The 18,572-nt window shown below is 39.2% G+C and overlaps 1 protein-coding gene across 1 annotated transcript in view; it reads right to left on the bottom strand.

Moving 5' to 3' along the window:
- The window catches only part of LOC127448217 (protein TANC1-like), a 248,275-nt gene that overhangs the window by 128,172 nt on the left and 101,531 nt on the right, over positions 1-18,572 (bottom strand). Inside the window, exons 6-7 of the mRNA XM_051710591.1 lie at positions 8,729-8,915; positions 3,844-4,131 (exon numbers count right to left, since the gene is read on the bottom strand). Of these exons, the coding sequence (XP_051566551.1) occupies positions 3,844-4,131; positions 8,729-8,915 (475 nt within the window). The remainder of the gene's footprint in view (positions 1-3,843; positions 4,132-8,728; positions 8,916-18,572) is intronic.

Genomic DNA, 18,572 nt, shown 5'->3' on the forward strand with positions numbered 1-18,572 from the left:
ACTAGAACAAGGTTTATCCGGGTTTTATGAAGCTAAATTAAAAACATTTTAAGACCAACTAAAGGAAATGTAAGTAATAAATTCAAGGGAACACACTATGTCATCGCATCGTTCTCTAAATGAGAGCACAAGAACAGTCATACAGTAGTAACACTTCAAAGTTTAACAGAACTTAACAGATCATTACTTTGTAAATAATTGTACAAAAAGTAACAGGATAAAGCTTGAATACATCTGCCCCTATAACCACAGGAATGTGGACAGAACTTTTACCTTCCGATCAGACACATTGTATCAGCTCTAGTCCTCTATGACACTGCTGTTTCACTTGAATATTGTTTAACAACACCCAAAAATATAACTCAAAGCTCTGGAATAAAATATAAGTGATCACCACCAAACATGCAACGAAAAGGAGCTGTTGACCTGTTTCAGCGGTCACTTTTTCCTCGCAGCCGCCATATTTGTGACCATCAGCGGAAGGAAACAATGCCGATAAATGGAAAAACACCAGAGAAACGATATCAAGAAAAACATAAATTGCTTAAAGTTCATACAGGTCTGAGGACAGCACAAATATTGCCAAATTGCATCACCGTAAACATCTCTCATTCAGAAGTTACAAATGCTTTTGTGTTTTTCTTTCTGGTCTGATTTAGTCACAGTATTAAAAACGTCTGTGATGATCCGTCCGTATGAATGTAAGAGCTGCTTTTTACTCCTGAAGAAGGCTTTTGTCACATCCCACAGTGCCTTCCTATGGGGTGGTTCTTATAAACTCAATCCCCTATGAGGGATTGCAATCTAAATCCCTTGTCCTAGATTAGCCAATAATATATACATTTACAGAAATTTGCACTCTGTGTCACTCAGTTGACATGATTCACAAACAGCGAAACTGAGACATGCCAAGGTTGGAGTCAGCACATAAGTGTGGATTTTTTTTAACTATAGGTGGCGCTGTCTCCAAACTGCTCAGCTACGTTCAGGACATGAAGTCAATGATGCATACCAAATTTATTATAAATCTGACAATGCATTCGAAAGATATTTAACTTTTTGTTAATAACCAATATTCTGGACAGGCAGTTTGGCTGATCTGGGAAAAATGATATGTGGCTGATATGGGTATCCCTGAAATCCTCAACTCAAGGAATCCATAGACACCAACCTCATGATTTAAGTCCAAGTAATATTTCACCTTTAAAAAAACAAAAAGTGACAAAGAAGAAATCACATTTCACTTAAAGAAATTGAGGCCTATTTTTAGGAGCATTTAATGTTTCTGCATTGTGCCATTATTTTCAAGACAATTAAGCTCATTTTTAACCCAAATTCATATGCAAAAAAACTCTTTTTCTGGTAACCGCTAGTCAGACCAGCCTGTGGAATGTGGAACTTATCCTAAAGACAGTATCCTGACCAACAACTCGCACGCGTGCACACACACACACACACACACACACACACACACACACACACACACACACACACACACACACACGTGTGCACACACAACAGACCTCCTTCCTCAAGGAGCAAAGGAGTAAGAATGTGCCTCCGGGGGCCTGGGTAGCTCAGTGGTAAAATACGCTGGCTACCACCCCTGGAGTTCGCTAGCTCACTAGTTCGAATCCCAGGGTGTGCTGAGTGACTCCAGCCAGGTCTCCTAAACAACTAAATTGGCCCGGTTGCTAGGGAGGGTAGAGTCACATGGGGTAAACTCCTCGTGGTCGCTATAATGTGGTTCGTTCTCGGTGGGGCACGTGGTGAGTTGAGCGTGGTTGCCGCGGTGGATGGTGTGAAGCCTCCACAAGCGCTATGTCTTCGTGGCAACGCACTCATCCACGTGATAAGATGCGCGGACTGACGGTCTCAGATGCGGAGGAAATTGGGATTTGTCCTCCGCCACCCGGACTGAGGCGAATCACTACGCGACCACGAGGACTTAAAAGCACATTGGGAATTGGGCATTCCAAATTGGGAGAAAAAGGGAAAAATCCCCCACCCCAAAGAAAAAAGAATGTGCCTCCTTTTAATGAGCATGCTCACAATCTACGACAAAGGCACATACACCCTCTTAAAGAATCAATTCACCCCACAATGACACTCTTGTCATCATTTACTCAACATCATGTCATTCCAAACCCATATGATTGTCTGTCTACTGTGAAACAAAAATAAAATCTTAGTTAGATGCCTGAGCGGCTCTTTCCTACATAAAGCAAGTGAATGGTGATTTATACTGTCAAGCTCCAAAACGCACCATACATGTAACATAAAAATAGTCTATATGACTTAAAGGTTATATTTAAAGTCTCCTGAGCTGTTTCTGTGAACAAAAACAGTGAACACTGATTTAATTATCTGTTTGTTCCTCACACAACGCTATAGTATGACTTCAGAAGACTTGGAATATGATGCATGAGTCATGTGGATGACTTTTATTGTATTTACACATGGTGCATTTTGGAGCTTGACCGTATAAATCACCATCCACTTTTACTGTATGAAAAACAGAAGCTTGATCATTCAGTCCGTAAGAAAATAATACAGGGTTTGCATAGACATAAGGGTGACTAAACGATGACAAAATGCTAATTTTTTTGTGAACTGTTGCTTTAAAGTGGTGGTAAGGACTTCCCTAGAGTCAGTTTCACTTCATTCCAGCAGTCATGCATCAGTTATCATCTCAAGAGTCACAAAATGGCCTGAGCAGACCCTGAATGCTGTTTTCTGCTCTGCACATACCATCAGCTGGACCTCGGATTGGTTTAACACTCACCGCTGACAACATTCCACACTAGGTCGGCACCTCAGTCATCCAGACAGCGTCAAAACACACAGTCTGGTCACTACTGTCTCAGCCCAGAACATTCTGTGCTGTTTTAGAAGTTCATAAAAGCCTAGTTGAGAGGTGAAGTGTGTGTTATCTGCACCTCAGAGTCACCAAACCCAACTCCTGAAGCTCTTTCTGAAGGCTTTCTGCACCACAATATGTAGAACTTCGTATCATTGCATTACAACGCCGATGCCGTTTGACATCACAAGGCGTGGTAATCCTGATCAAACACTGTCAAAAGCTAAAAATGAAAATTCTCTCATCATTTACTCACCCTCATGATATCCCAGATGTGTATGACTTTCTTTATTCTGCAGAACACAAATGATGATTTTTAGAAGAATATTTCAGCTCTGCAGGTCCACACAATGCAAGTGAATGGTGACCAGAACTCTGAAGCTCCAAAAAGCATATAAAGGAAACATAAAGGCCTTAATCCATGTCTTCTGATTCAGTTAGTTTTGGGTGAAAACAGCCCAAAATGTAACTCCTTTTTGATTATAAATCTGCACATCAGGAGTCTCCTTGGTGATCATGATTTCAAGCTCGATTACACTTCCTAACGCCATCTAGCACTGGTATGTGTCAAGCACTAGGAAGTTTAATCAAGCTAGAAATCATGATTGTTTTCTAGAAACTGCAAAGGCAAGATTTACAGTGAAAAAGGAGTAACATTTTCGTCTGTTCTCACCCAAAATCTATTGGATTTCTTCAGAAGACATGGATTAAACCACCAGAGTATTACAGATTACTTTTATGCTGCCTTTATGTGCTTTTTGGAGCTTTAAAGTTTTGGTCACCATTCACTTGCATTGTATGGACCTACAGAGCTGAAATATTCTGCTGAAAATATTTGTGTTCTGCAGATGAGAGTCATACACATCTGGGATGACACGAGAGTGAGAATTTTCATTTTTGATTTTTAATCATTCCAGAATTATTCGCTGCAGACCTCTCCCATTTATTCTCATGACATCACATCCTGTGTTGTTTGTTCTTACCTGCAACCGAGTTCGGTCGAGGCATCATAAGACTAGACGAGTTCTGTGTGAGATAGTGCATGGGTCCCTCAGAAATTGGCCCTGCTGCTCCTGAAGTCGTCTTGGTCCTGCCCCTGCCCTCTGCCCCGGACTTTGACGCTTCCTCCTCGGCCACCGGAGAGCACGTGTCTGCCCGTGCAGTTATTTGTGCCAACGCATGCTGACCGCAGCTCCTTATACTGCCCTCTTTACTCCACTCCAGACTGGAGCCGCTGCGGTCGTCATTCTCTGATGAACTGGTGATAGTGGCTGGATGAGGGATGAGACAAAGATGAATACTGTTTAACAATTAAAAATATTATCGGCACAGATTTCAAATTCGATTCTGATGTCTCAATTTCATTTCAATCTCCTTACAATATGAAACGTTTTAAACATTTTCAAAAAATTTTACAACAAATGATGTAGCATTTTAGTTGTAATTATTGTTGCACTGTGTAACAAATAATAGTCCAATTCCCGAAAGAAAGATTCTTTCGGTTCTTTTGAATATACAGTACGAAACACACAGCGTGACACGTGTGGTCTGATTCTCGAACAAATGACTCTAATGAGCCGGTTCTTTTGAATCTGCACCTCGTAACGAACAGCACTACAAGTGTAGTCCAATTCCCGAAAGAATGACTCTTATGAGCCGGTTCTTTTGAATTTACAACACAAAACACAGCGAGACCAATTTAGTCCGAATCGAGAACAGATGACCTTTATGAGCTGGTTCTTTTAAAACTACTGCGTGAAACATACAGTGCAACCGGTTAAGTCTAAATCTTGAACAAATTACTAATTTTTAATCTACACTGTGTAACAAATAGCACAAGTATTGTCTGATTCCTGAACACATGACTTCTTTCTGAGCCCGTTCTCCTGAATCTAACGTGCGAAACAAACAGTGCGACTAGTTTAGTCTGAATCTCGAACAAATTACTCTGAGCCGGTTTTTTTAATTTACACTGTGTAACAAATAGCACTACACATACAGTCTGATTCCTGAACAAATGACTCTTCTGAGCCCGTTCTTCTGAATCTAACATGCGAAACAAACAGTGCGACTAGTTTAGTCTGAATCTCGAACAAATTACTCTGAGCCGGTTTTTTTAATTTACACTGTGTAACAAATAGCACTACACATACAGTCTGATTCCTGAACAAATGACTCTTCTGAGCCCGTTCTTCTGAATCTAACGTGCGAAACAAACAGTGCGACTAGTTTAGTCTGAATCTCGAACAAATTACTCTGAGCCGGTTTTTTTAATTTACACTGTGTAACAAATAGCACTACACATACAGTCTGATTCCTGAACAAATGACTCTTCTGAGCCCGTTCTTCTGAATCTAACGTGCGAAACAAACAGTGCGACTAGTTTAGTCTGCATCCTGAACAAATGATTCTAATGAGTCAATTCTTTTGAATCTCCAGCATGCACCAAATAGCACTACAAGTGTAGTCTGTTTCCCGAATGAATAACTCTTATAAGACGATTCTTTTGAATCTATAGCGCAACCAATGCAATGCGGTTCCTGAACGGATGACTCTTACAAGAGATGACTCACTCCAGTTCTTTTTAGTGAATCAAAGACTTCAGTCAGAGAGGTTACTGAATTAATCTGTTTGTTTAGAATTTTAGTTTAAGATTTAATTATTTTCCACAACTCACTGCATTGTTGTACCTCATACATTTTATTTTTTTAGTACATTAGTATTATTATTTTTTTCAGAATCCTAAAAGTTTAAATGAAAAAAAGACCCAGATGTTGAATATAGCTTTAGGCTTTTGGACATCACTGTATATTTCTACTAATACATTTCATATAATACAACCTAAACAACTGTTCAAAGTAAGATTTGAGGGCGTTTCTGAAGTGAATGTAATCTGCAGTTCTCTCTCTCTTTCTGCCACCTTCTTTTTCCCTCTCCTTCTTTTTCTGTCTTTCCCCCACAAACTTCAAAGTCATAAGAGCATTAATCACATCATGAGCAGGTCACAGAGGCCAAACACACTCCTCTATATCAACAAACCAGCATCACCCGCTGGCAACATGTTCCAGACTGCTTCACAGCGTCTCTGTTGCACACTAGTATCTGTCTTCATGAAACTCTGTGTTTAAAGGACAAATGACATTAGGCCATGAGAGCTGAGGAGCCGTCAGATTCAAAGAGTTGAATTAAAGAAAACAGTGGAGAACTATGAGTCGAGCAGTACAACTTTTGAGGTATTAACACATCTTCTCAAATATTTTCTCAGAAACTAGGAGGCTATAATGTTGCATAATTCATAAAGCAGCGTTTCATCTTTCTATCAGCAACTGTAAAAATTTACAGCAGCTCATAACAAGCTCGACTTTCTGAAAGAGTCGAGCTGCATCAACAGCTCATCCTGCTCACACCACACGTTTAGATCTGAAGCGGTCAACATGGGCTGTGATATCAGCTCTCTCTCAATCTCCAGAATGGAGGAGGAACACAGAGAGATGACATAGCAGAGGATGATGGGACAGTGATGGGTTTAATTGTATTTCACCCCAAAACAATTTCAGAAATGTTAGCCTTATATAGGACGTAAATTATTATCTGTTTCTCACCCACACCTATCATATCACTTCAGAAGACCTGGATTAAACCACTCATGTTGTATGGATTACTTTTATGCTGCATTTATGTGCTTTTCGGAGCTTAAAATTTGTGGACCCCATGACTTGTATGGACAAAAACACCTCATACATCCTTAAAAAAATCTTCATTTGTGTTCTGTAGAAGAAAGTCATATGAGTTTGGGACAGCATGAGTGTGAGTAAATGATGAGAGAATTTTCATTTTTGGGTGAACTATTCCTTGAAAGATAATGAAGCCAGTTTTTAGAACCATTAAAGTTTGTTTTTCAAGACACTTGAGCACATTTCCCCTACAAATTCCCATAAAAAACTAATTCTTATTACTATAATATAAAAAATAACATTTTGATGCTATTATAATTATGGCTGTAAATCGATTAAATTTTTTAATCAAATTAACTACATGATAAGCCGATTAATTAATCAAATTATTCACAATTGAGAAAGGTGCCCAAATACAGACAATTCCTATAAATAATGCTTAATAATTCTAATATTTATTAATATTATATGTAGGGGCTATTATAAATATATAATAACATTTTCAATAAAATGCATAATGGTGGCAGATGAATAAAGAATTGATTAGACCATTCAAAAAGTGGCTTAAGAGCTCAATATATATGTTTTATTCTCATATCATTGAACAAGCCTACAGTTGACCGCAATCTGTTTTGTATTGAGTTCATCAATGTGTCATGTTCTATGTACATGAGCGTGCCTCAGACGGGCGCGTTTGGAGCATCTCACTGGCATTCAGCATCATAAATGATGCATTTTTAGGATGTTGTGTCAAGTTAAATGTAGTGGAAACTTTGAAAATCGCGTTTCAAGATTCCTGTATTCTGTTGGGCTTCCTCTGAAGTGAGCGGTTCTCATTCAGTGGCGTAGCTAGACCATGGCTGATAGGGCTGAAGCCCCGGATGTTTTGTTAATAGCCCCGTATGTTTTTTGTGGGAGTGGGAGCTTTCTATTTTCCCTCACAGGGGTGCAGCACTGATGTTTTATTATGCAAGCTTTATTTCTTAATATTTAATCTATAAGCCTCATTTCTAATATTCATTTGTTCACAATCCACACACCAAGTATATTTTAATGCATGCACCAATCAACTTGTTCGGAGCAACCCTTCTCGCTCCTTAAGATGGAGTCTGCCTATGTAAAATCAGCTCGCGCGTTTAAGAGTTACCATCCATAATCAAATTAGCAGCAAGTTCACTGAACGGCGAACCAACCAGACTTTATTTAGCATTAGTCGATCAGAATAAAAATGGTATGTCAGTAACAATACCTTCAATACAACAAGGATAAGATCTGTATGATGTACGATTGTTATGTTTGGAATAGGTGTCAGTGTTGCGCTTAATATAATTATTATTTGACAGGTATGGTGGTCATTTTTTAAGTCATGGAAGGAAGGATTCTTCTTATTTTTATATTATAATATTGCCTGTGGTCTAAGCCCCGAATGACACAGAAGTCTAGCGACGCCCCTGGTCTGCGCTGCTTGTGAGGTTTGTTGAGGCGCGCTGCTACCCATTAACACAGCTCGTAAAAACAAATGTACTTCAAGCTGGAATTGCTCGTATGATAGGAAAATCCATATATTATTAAGGAATTTACATACGTGTCAGGGGGCATGATTAATTACGTTTACGTTTTTTTAAATTACGTATTTTTTATATAATCACACTAAATTAAATTGTAATTCTTCAGCCCTAAATATAATGAAAAAAAAAATCTAATTTGGTAATGAAAATCAGAATAAATCAGTTAAATAAATACTACCATGAATACAATTTTAAATCGTTTTAATTATATTTTATGAAATCTTACAATATATATTTTTTCCCACATTTTTAATAATGTTTATTAATAATAATAATAATAATAATAATACATAGTTGTTCATATTTTTACAGCAGTGAGAATTTTGGGGAAAATGGCTAATTGTCATTGAGCGCATTTACATGCACATTCTTAAGTCAAAATCTGAAAATAACCCTATGATTTTTAAATCTCATGTAAAAGCAGGTTTCTTAGGTTTGCGGTTTATTTGAATAAAAGATCTGAATTGTCTTAAAACAGGCTTAATTTTTGTGCAAAATATCTTTTTCTTTTGGGGTCAAATGTGTTTCCAACATTAATCTTGTTTTCATAAGATTCACCCAATTACTGTATGACAGGAGAACAGAACTCAATAGAAGATGAATGTGTGTGTGTTTGAGTGTCTCACCTATAATCCCGCTGTCTTTGCTCTCGAGGGTGGAGCTGGGGCTGATGATGTTTCCACAGGGGCTGCGGTGACTCACTGCCGGTCGACTGCTGTTACTGTTTAAGGTGGAACATGGGCTGTCTGTACACGGAGATGCTGTGCTGCTGGTCAGAGTCGAACATGGACTGATCCCTTGATTCACTGCACACTGCAGAGACACAAACAGAGAGAGGATGGTGATGTTTATGGAGGTTGCTGTAGAAGTTTATCAATCGAAACATTGTTATATCTCTACATTTTGGAGCATTGACAGTTATAAAGAGGGGCAGAAGAGAAATGAGAGAAAGACCATGTGGAATTATAATTAGATTTCAACATGCCAGTGTTGAACCAACCAATCGAATGAACAGATATCTTTAAGTTCAGAAAAAAACATCTAAATTATACCTAGAGTTCAGCTCACTTCTAACATTTATCTTCATACAAAGAAACCCACAAACAGAAAATAAACAACCTGTGAGGAAAAAACTCTTAAAACTGACCCTTAAACAGTCAGTAACAATAACACTTTAAAGAGATAGTTCACCCAAAAATGAAAAATCTCTCATCATTTACTCACCCTCATGCCATCCCATATGTGTGTGACTTTCTTCCGCAGAACTCAAATGTAGATTTTTAAAAGAATATCTCAGCTCTGTAGGTCCATACAATGCAAGTGAATGGTGATCAGACCTTTGTAGCTCCACAAATCTGATAGGTGTGTGTGAGAAACAGAACAATATTGAAGTCATTTTTTACTCTAAATCTCTACTTTAACTTTCACTTTCAGATGTGAAAGTGAAACTAAGCAGGCACCATATGTGACTTTCATATGTAAAAGTGAAAGTGGATATTTAAAATGTAAAAAAGGACTTATATTTTGATCTGTTTCTCACTGATCACCATTCACGTGCATTGTGAGGACAAACTCTTCGTTTGTGTTCTGCTGAAGAAAGAAAGTCATAAACATCTGGGATGGCATGAGGGTGAGTAAATGATGAGAGAATTTTCATTTTTGGGTGAACTATCTCTTTAAGGTGCACTAAACACAAGGACTAGGCATTATATAAAACATTTACGTCACTTTACTGCCGATCTGAAGTTAAGCTACACTGGGATATCGCAATGACTTTAGTGTGCTTTTTATTCAGCCACTAATTTTTCTCTGATTTAAACTCCAGTTGCAAAAAGCATCCAATTGGCCCGGTTGCTAGGGTGGGTAGAGTCACACTGGGTTAACCTCCTTGTGGTCGCTATAATGCGGTTCTCGCTCTCGGTGGGGCGCGGGGTGAGTTGTGCGTGGATGCCGTGGAGAATAGTGTGAAGCCTTCACTCGTGCTACGTCTCCGCGGTAATGTGCTCAATAAGCCATGTGATAAGATGCACGGATTGACGGTCTCAGACGCGGAGGCAACTGAGATTCATCTTCCGACACCCGAATTGAGGCGGGTCACTACGCCACCACGAGAATTTAGAGCGCATTGGGAATTGGGCATTCCAAAATGGGGAGAAAAGGGGAGAAAATCAAAGCATTCAAGTTCATGTTAACTAGTGTTTTTAACTAATGTTAACAAATGGAACCTTATTGTAAAGTGTTACCAATATTTTAGAGCCAAGCATAACTGCAAAAGTATTCCATATTGCATATTTCACTATTAAAATTCCATGATTTTTAAGTTTGAATTAATTTGCATGACTTCTCCAGGCCTGGAAAACAATTTTAAAATTCTCTGATATTTCTAGGTTTTCCGTGACCATGAGATCCCTGAATCAGTAAAAACAATCCAAATATTACAGCGTTAAAGTAACATCATATGACTACATTCAGTTTCCTCAAGGCCTCATATACAAAAACGGAAAAGAGAAAAGCAATGTAGACTAGACGAATTCAACTTAAATGATTTCTGCATGCCAAGTCCCCAACTAAACAATGATACCAGTAAAACAGCACTATTTATCTTATAGAAAATAACAGCTAAATTTCCCTGCAATGGCAGTGTTGTGGCCATGCAATGAGTTTGCAACTATTCACAGCCTGAGTGTGTTTCACAAGCAGTCAATTGTTTGTGTGATAGTCAGTGGCCGTCCTGAGGAGAGATCAGACACAAGGTGCTTTCGAAAAAGTTGCAATGAGAGTTACGGATGGAACTGAGAGCAGGCGTGATCCCGTGAAGGGCGACAGAAGAGTGCAGCACTCGAGAGAGCGATACCGCACATGTCTCCATTAAATCACACATGAAGTGAAACATGTGCTACCACTGTTCGGCACCCATTTTGAAAGTCGCTCCAAAACTTCACTGTTTATCTGGAGTCAGATGAACTAACCAGGCGAAAAATTATACAAATTAAAAAATTAAGAGATTAATAAGTCAAATGATACTTTATATTTGAAAAGATGGATTTGATGAGTATCTGGAGCTCGTGCAGGACACTGACTCAGTGATGCTCACAAAGATAGATGCAGTAAAAGAAAATAAATGAATAAAAACTGCTGATAAGTGGGGGCCTGGGTAGCTCAGTGGTAAAAAACGCTGGCTACCACCCCTGGAGTTCGCTAGTTCGCTAGTTCGAATACCAAGGCATGCTGAGTGACTCCTGCCAGGTCTCCTAATCAACCAAATTGGCCCGGTTGCTAGGGAGGGTAGAGTCACATGGGGTAACCTCCTTGTGGTAACTATAATGTGGCTCGTTCTCGGTGGGGCACGTGGTGAGTTGAGCGCGGATGCCGCGGTGGATGGCGTGAAGCCTCCACAAGCACTATGTCTCCGTGGCAACACAGAGGTTTATAAGGAACAGTGCCTCCGTAAAGCAGAATAATTATTTTATTTGTTTAAACAACAATAACAAACATGTTCTACATTGTTAAATGTAGCGTTTTGTATTCATGATTTATATTGTTTTGTATTCATTGTTTACCATGTGTTTGACTCTAAATTATTTAGGTTTATTTTCCATTGAACCCCTACTGTTCCTAATAAGCCACTGAACAATGAACCCACTGAACCTCATGTTAAACTGAATTCATAGTCAACTCTACAAACTGGATCTATTTTTACTGCAGAGGGGAAATTAATTGGTCTCTAAAAGAGACCAATGTGATTAAAGCTTGCAGGATTAAAAAATTAAATATTTCATTAACTGGTTTTGATGTTTGATGTCTAAATCAAAAAAACCAAAATCAAAATTGTAGGTGTTTATTTAGTAATATATGAAGCATTTACATGTTTAAAAGCAGAGTGGGCTTATTCACATCACACATGGGATTAAATGGTACACATGTTCCTTATAAACCCACTCCAGACGTTTTTCACGTTTGCAGTTAAATAAAGTAGCTAGATTTTGTCAGTTTATGACAAAACACAACATGAGTGATTTAATACTCATTTTACAACATGTAAAACTTAGATTTTGGTGAGCTTATTTGGGTCACTTCCCCTAACTAATTAAAAATGTATATATTTGGGGGCCTGGGTATCTCAGCGAGTAAAGACGCTGACTACCACACCTGGAGTTGCGAGTTAGAATCCAGGGTTTGCTGAGTGACTCTAGCCAGGTGTCCTGAGAAACCAAATTGGCCCGGTTGCTAAGGAGGGTAGAGTCACATTGGGTAACCTCCTCGTGGTCGCTATAATGCGGTTCGCTCTCGGTGGGGTGCGTGGTGAGTTGTGCGTGGATGCCGCGGTGGATGGTGTGAAGCCTCCACACGCGCTATGTCTCCGCGGTAACGTGCTCAATAAGCCACGTGATGAGATGCGCAGATTGACGGTCTCAGACGCGGAGGCAACTGAGATTCGTTCTCCGCCACCCGGATCGAGTCGAATCACTACGCGACCACGAGGACTTAGAGCGCATTGGGAATTGGGCGTTCCAAATTGGGGAGAAAAAGGGGAGAAAATCCCCTTGTCAGAGCAAATACTTAAAATATCGACATACTGTATTTATTGAATACTGTCAATAGGCAGAAAAATATTGTTAACAGAAAACAGGCAGGTGACTCATTAGAACATAACTTGCGGTACAATTCAGCCTATCCTAGGAGCAAGAGAATGCTAACGATCTACCAGTTCTTATCTCTTAGACCCCAAACCGCCTAAACCAGACTCCTAAAACAGACCCATATCCTCAGCTGACTCATCTTTGGGCTGTGAGTCAGTCAAGGTCACAATGAAAGTCCCTTTAAAACAAAGTTCTAAGAGACAGTGTGTGGAACTGATTAAAAGACTTTCACTTCCGCTCAATCCCTCTGGATACCATCCTCAAAGAACACACAACGCAAAATCACATCATTAAAAGCTCCAAAAACTCCCTAAGACACACATTGTTGCATCCCACTTACATTAATACCATACGCCATCAGTGTGTTGAACGATTATGATTTATTGAACAAAAGCCTTTTAAAGACGATGCTCCATTTCAGATGCTGTGCCAGAATATGGCAAAACATCCAGCAGATGAAAATTCAAAGAGTGCTCGGACTGTCCCAGAGTCCCAGCCTAATTATCTTATCAGCCAAACACCAAACGGGACCCTGACATGACATAAAACTATTTCTGGACTGGACCTCACAAACTCCACATACTCATGTTCTGGGTTAAGCTCTAGTGATGACATTTGCGTCACTGTCAATTACCGCAGAAAATAATTTTGACTCTTATCTCAGTGATTTTTAAAGCAGTACACAAGGCTAGCCAGTAAACACTGTTAATAAAGTGTAGTCACAAGCAGTGTTAATTTTTACAGTCTTTTGACGAATATGTCCTTTAAAGTGAGTCAATAGTTCATCACGTCATTTTCATTAATTTTAGTCGGTTAACCTCTGACGAAGATGGCATATAGTTGTTGCCAACGAAAATCATCGACAACGTATTTTATTAACGATTAGTTGGATATATGCGGCGAGCACAGAAAAGCTCCGTCAGTGATGTCACTTTATAGCCCAGTGAAAAATGTTTTGCATGACAAGTGCGAGACAAGTTGTCCAGCCCTTTATAAACCCTTTATAATAAGCATACATGTACAGTTTAATGTGGAGCGGACGCTGCGTCAGGTGCGTTTACAGTGATTGTGCTGTTTGATGCATTTAAGAGTTGTTTCTCAGGGGGCCTGGGTAGCTCAGCAAGTATTGATGCTGACTACCACCCATGGAGTCGCGAGTTTGAATCCAGGGCATGCTGAGTGACTCCAGCCAGGTCTCCTAAGCAATCAAATTGGCCCGGTTGCTAGGGTGGGTAGAGTCACATTGGGGTAACCTCCTCGTGGTCACTATAATGTGGTTCTTGCTCTCGGTGGGGCGTGTGGTGAGTTGTGCGTGGATGCCGCAATGGATGGCGTGAAGCCTCCACACGCGCTATGTCTCCGCGGTAACGCGCTCAACAAGCCACGTGGGGAACTGGGCATTCCAAAAAAAAAATAAATAAAGAGCTGTTTCTCTCCAGTGCATCATTTACATTTTATTGCTATTTTCTGTTTTATAATGTATACATGTTATGAATTCAAAATCAGGCCCGTATTTCCACGTATTTTGCAAAATAGTTCATCTTTACCACAGGTGTGTCTCCGTTAAATTTCACTGAGCAAACGAGCATGCGCATCCGCGTCAATCAAACCAATCGCAATGGAGAAAGGGAGTGCAGTCATTTGCAACTGTTTAAGATATTGCATTGAGCATAGCACGTTTTTATGGAAACAGCGAATTCACAACGCAAGTTCACCTGTTCATTCGCTTCACTATGCAGCTGCAAGTTGATATATTACATATATGTATGAACTCGTGTAGGACGTGGGAATAGGATGTGTTTGAGTGCTATTCTGATGACACGCAACCCTACTTGTCTTTCCAGCCCAACGACACCACAGTGACTGCTCGAATCTCATCCTGCCTGGCAGACATCTCGGCCTGGATGAAGGAACACCAGCTGCAACTTAACCCAACCAAGACCGAACTCCTCGTCTTTCCAGCCAACCCTGCTGCTGAACACAACATCACCGTGCAGCTGAGTGCAACTACAGTAACACCTTCCAAAACGGTCAGAAATCTAGGGGTAACCATCGATAACAAATTAAATTTCACAGACCACATCTCAAAGATCATGTAGATTTACACTCTACAATATCAGGAAGATAAGACCCTTCCTCTCTGAACATGCCACACAACTTCTTGTTCAGTCACTTGTCATAACTAGACTGGACTACTGTAATGCTCTCATTGCAGGCCTCCCTGCATGTGCAATTAGACCCCTGCAAATGATCCAGAATGCAGCAGCACGTCTGGTCTTTAATCAACCAAAGTGAGCGCATGTTACACCACTCCTTGTCTCTCTCCACTGGCTGCCGGTTGATGCACGTATTCAAGGCTCTGATGCTGGCATACAGAAGAGTCACTGGGATGCTCCAGCAAACCTAAAATCATTTCTGCAGAGCTACGCGCCCACTAGAAGCCTGCGGTCGTCTAAGGAACCTAAGGAACGTCACCTTGTTGTACCAACACAAAGAGGCACCAAAAACACTTTCACGGACTTTTGCCTTCATCATACCACGTTGGTGGAACGACCTTCTCAACTCCATCCGTGAAGCTGACTCGCTCTCTGTCATCAAAAAAACTGCTAAAAACATCTTTTCCATGAGCACTTAACCAGTCATTAAAAAAAAACAATGTCCTTGTTGCACTTTAATCTGTTTTGAATGCTATTCTGATGCTAGTGAAACTTTGTAATATGGCACTTTTTGTACCACTGTCTCCTTAAGATGATTCACTTATGTGTTCCTCTTTTGTAAGTCGCTTTGGATAAAAGCGTCTGCCAAATGAATAAATGTAAATGTAAATAAGTGAGATAATTAACCCAATTTAAAGCGTTTCATTTTGCGTTTAACTCATGTAGCTTAAGCGAGGAAATCCCCAGCATATTTGATTAATAGATTAGATGAATCCATATCTAATATCTTCTTCTATAAACAGATGTTTCTCTAGATATTTCTTCTATTTATATCTTGCAGTATATTTTTTTACTCATCATATTTTTGTCAACATTGTGCTTTAAAGCTGCACTACGTAAGATTTTATTGGTTACAATTAACAAAAGTTCATAAAACGTCCATGTTCAAATCTCTGTCCTTGTCTTACTCCGATTCTCTGAGGTAAGTCTGCAATAAAGATTTTTATTCAGAGCTGTCGGGGACGGATTTTCCACAAAATCGCAGGTATACGTCATTCGTCCTTGCGTGTTTACATCATGTCCGTAAGCTCAGAAAGAAGGTCCAGTCGTGGCTTTAGCAATCAGAACAACAGTGGAGTGAAATCACTCTCCTAATGGATTTGCAGGTAACTGTTTGGTGAAGTTGTTTACCTGCTATAATATGTTTTCTGGTAGGGTTGTTGAAGCTTATATTGGTTGTCAGGCTTTAAAGAATCAAACTTTACTCATGTGTACTGATCACAATGTGTTTACAAGTTTCGTTTTTTCCGGTGAAGTTACGGTTACACGTTTACTAATATTCATGACTTCTTAGTATTTTATAACATTGCTGCAGTTTTGAGATTTCCAAATTGTGTGTCTCTTTGTGGGTCTAAATGTTGCAAGGAAGTGTAAGCCAATAAAGTATTTTTGGAGCAATAAGACACTTGCCATTTTATCCTTTTAGCAGATAGCCTGTTTAAACAGATCAATACCGCAGATATGGTTGACTTTTGTGTGACAAAGTGCTTGTTATGCTCCTTGTTTGTAAGCTGCTTCAGATGAAAGTGTCTGCTAAATAACTACCGTATTTTCCGGAAATAAAGTCGCACCTGGTCAAAATCACTAGGCACTTGGACCTGAGAACAGCCGCCCGACCTTCATTCAGCAGTTCAACAGCAATTCCCTCAGGATTTACACATCGTATCATGTTGTTTTTGGGATTATTTTAATCGAGAGACTCTGCAGTTTTATAAATGATTGTGTTTCATGAAAAATACGCAACAAATAAGCCACATCTGTTGTAACTATGCTGTGCACAAATAAACAGCTATTAGTCTGTGAATAAAACAATCTGCCTGTTGTATTATATTCATTTATTAACTTTAGTGGCATTTGATATTTGAAACCCTGTTTGCTATGCATTAATTATCATGTTCACTGACAATGTTTTACTACGAGTATGAAGAAACATCATTTTGTGGGCATGTGAGGAGTTGCGTTTGACCGCAGTTTAGAGTTTGTTAGAACAATAATGTTATGATGGACAGAATATATAAATATTTGCATAAAATAATTTGTAAAAGCAAAATACTATGAATAAGCTACTTTAAAATGCTATACTACCATCTCAATGACTGATGTTTTCATCTGTTTGTGTGTAAGCTTATTGTGTGCAGCGTGTTTGACTGACCGGCATCAGTTACGAATATATTATGTATATCAGTCGCTTCGGACAGTAAGTCGCAGGACCTTTCGGATGATGAAAAAAAAACGTGATTTATAATACGGAAAATATTAAAGTAAACAAATAAAAAAATAAAAAAAAAATAAAAAAGTTTAAAAAAATAAATAAATAAATAAAAATAAAATAAAAGTAAAAAATAAAAGTAAAATAAAATAAAAGTAAAAAAAAAAAAGTAAAAAAAAAGTACAAGTAAAATAAAAGTAAAAATAAAAATATAAAAGTAAATGACTTGCACTGCTTCATACATTATATTGGGAGCGATCTACACCGATCAGCCACAACATTAAAACCACCTGCCTAATATTGTGTAGGTCCCCCTCGTGCCGCCAACCCGCTGTTGACCTCTCTCATCAATAAGGTGTATCCGTCCACAGAACTGTCGCTCACTGGATGCTTTTTGTTCTAGAGACTGTTGTGTGTGAAAATCCCAGAAATACTCAAACCAGCCCATCTGGCACCAACAATCATCCATGTGATTATCTAATCAGCCAATCGTGTGGCAGCAGTGCAGCGCATAATATCATGCAGATACAGGTCAGGAGCTTCAGTTGTTCACATCAACCATCAGAATGGGGAAAAACTGTGATCTGTGTGATTTGGACCGTGGCATGATTGTTGGTGCCAGATGGGCTGGTTTGAGTATTTCTGGGATTTTCACACACAACAGTCTCTAGAATTTACATGAATGGTGCCAAAAACAAAAAACATCCAGTGAGCGTCAGTTTTGTGGACGGATACACCTTGTTGATGAGCGAGTTCAACAGCGGGTTGGCGGCACGAGGGGGACCTACGCAATATTAGGCAGGTGGTTTTAATGTTGTGGCTGATCGGTGTAGTCACTTTTAGAGCCCGTATAAAAATACTCTGACTTAACAAGCCATCAAAACTCTACCTATAAAACTTTTCACAAGTTTCACAACTAGCTGGAAATGTTCAAGGAAAAAAGACGTCACTTCCTTAACCTGTCGATTAGTCCTTGAAATGGTCTAGAAGTTTCTTTCACAGTTGTGTAATTAATTATCAGTGATTTGAAACAAGGTATCATAAAAAAGCTGAACCTCCAAACTATCGGTTTCCACAGATGTTGTAAATAATCGGTATCGACATACAAGTAATAAAGAGTAATAATATTGCTAACATTGCCTGTGTAAAGTTACATCCAATCTATCTACTTCATGTTCATGACAATGTAATCCCAGTGAAGCCAATAACTTTCAGGATATGTGCAAGGATACCAAAAAGGGAACGCATAGCCAAAAGTCTATCCACCCGGAGATGTAGCTCCAGGAAGATTTAGACAACTCAATCGTTAAAATAATAAGCACATTTTTACTGAATAATTCATGTAAGTGCTTTAATAAAAATCCTGGCACATAGACTTTCCACTGTCAGTGCGTTAATGCCAAAG

Source organism: Myxocyprinus asiaticus, chromosome 11 (assembly GCF_019703515.2).
Source record: "Myxocyprinus asiaticus isolate MX2 ecotype Aquarium Trade chromosome 11, UBuf_Myxa_2, whole genome shotgun sequence".
Classification (NCBI taxonomy): Eukaryota; Metazoa; Chordata; class Actinopteri; order Cypriniformes; family Catostomidae; genus Myxocyprinus; species Myxocyprinus asiaticus.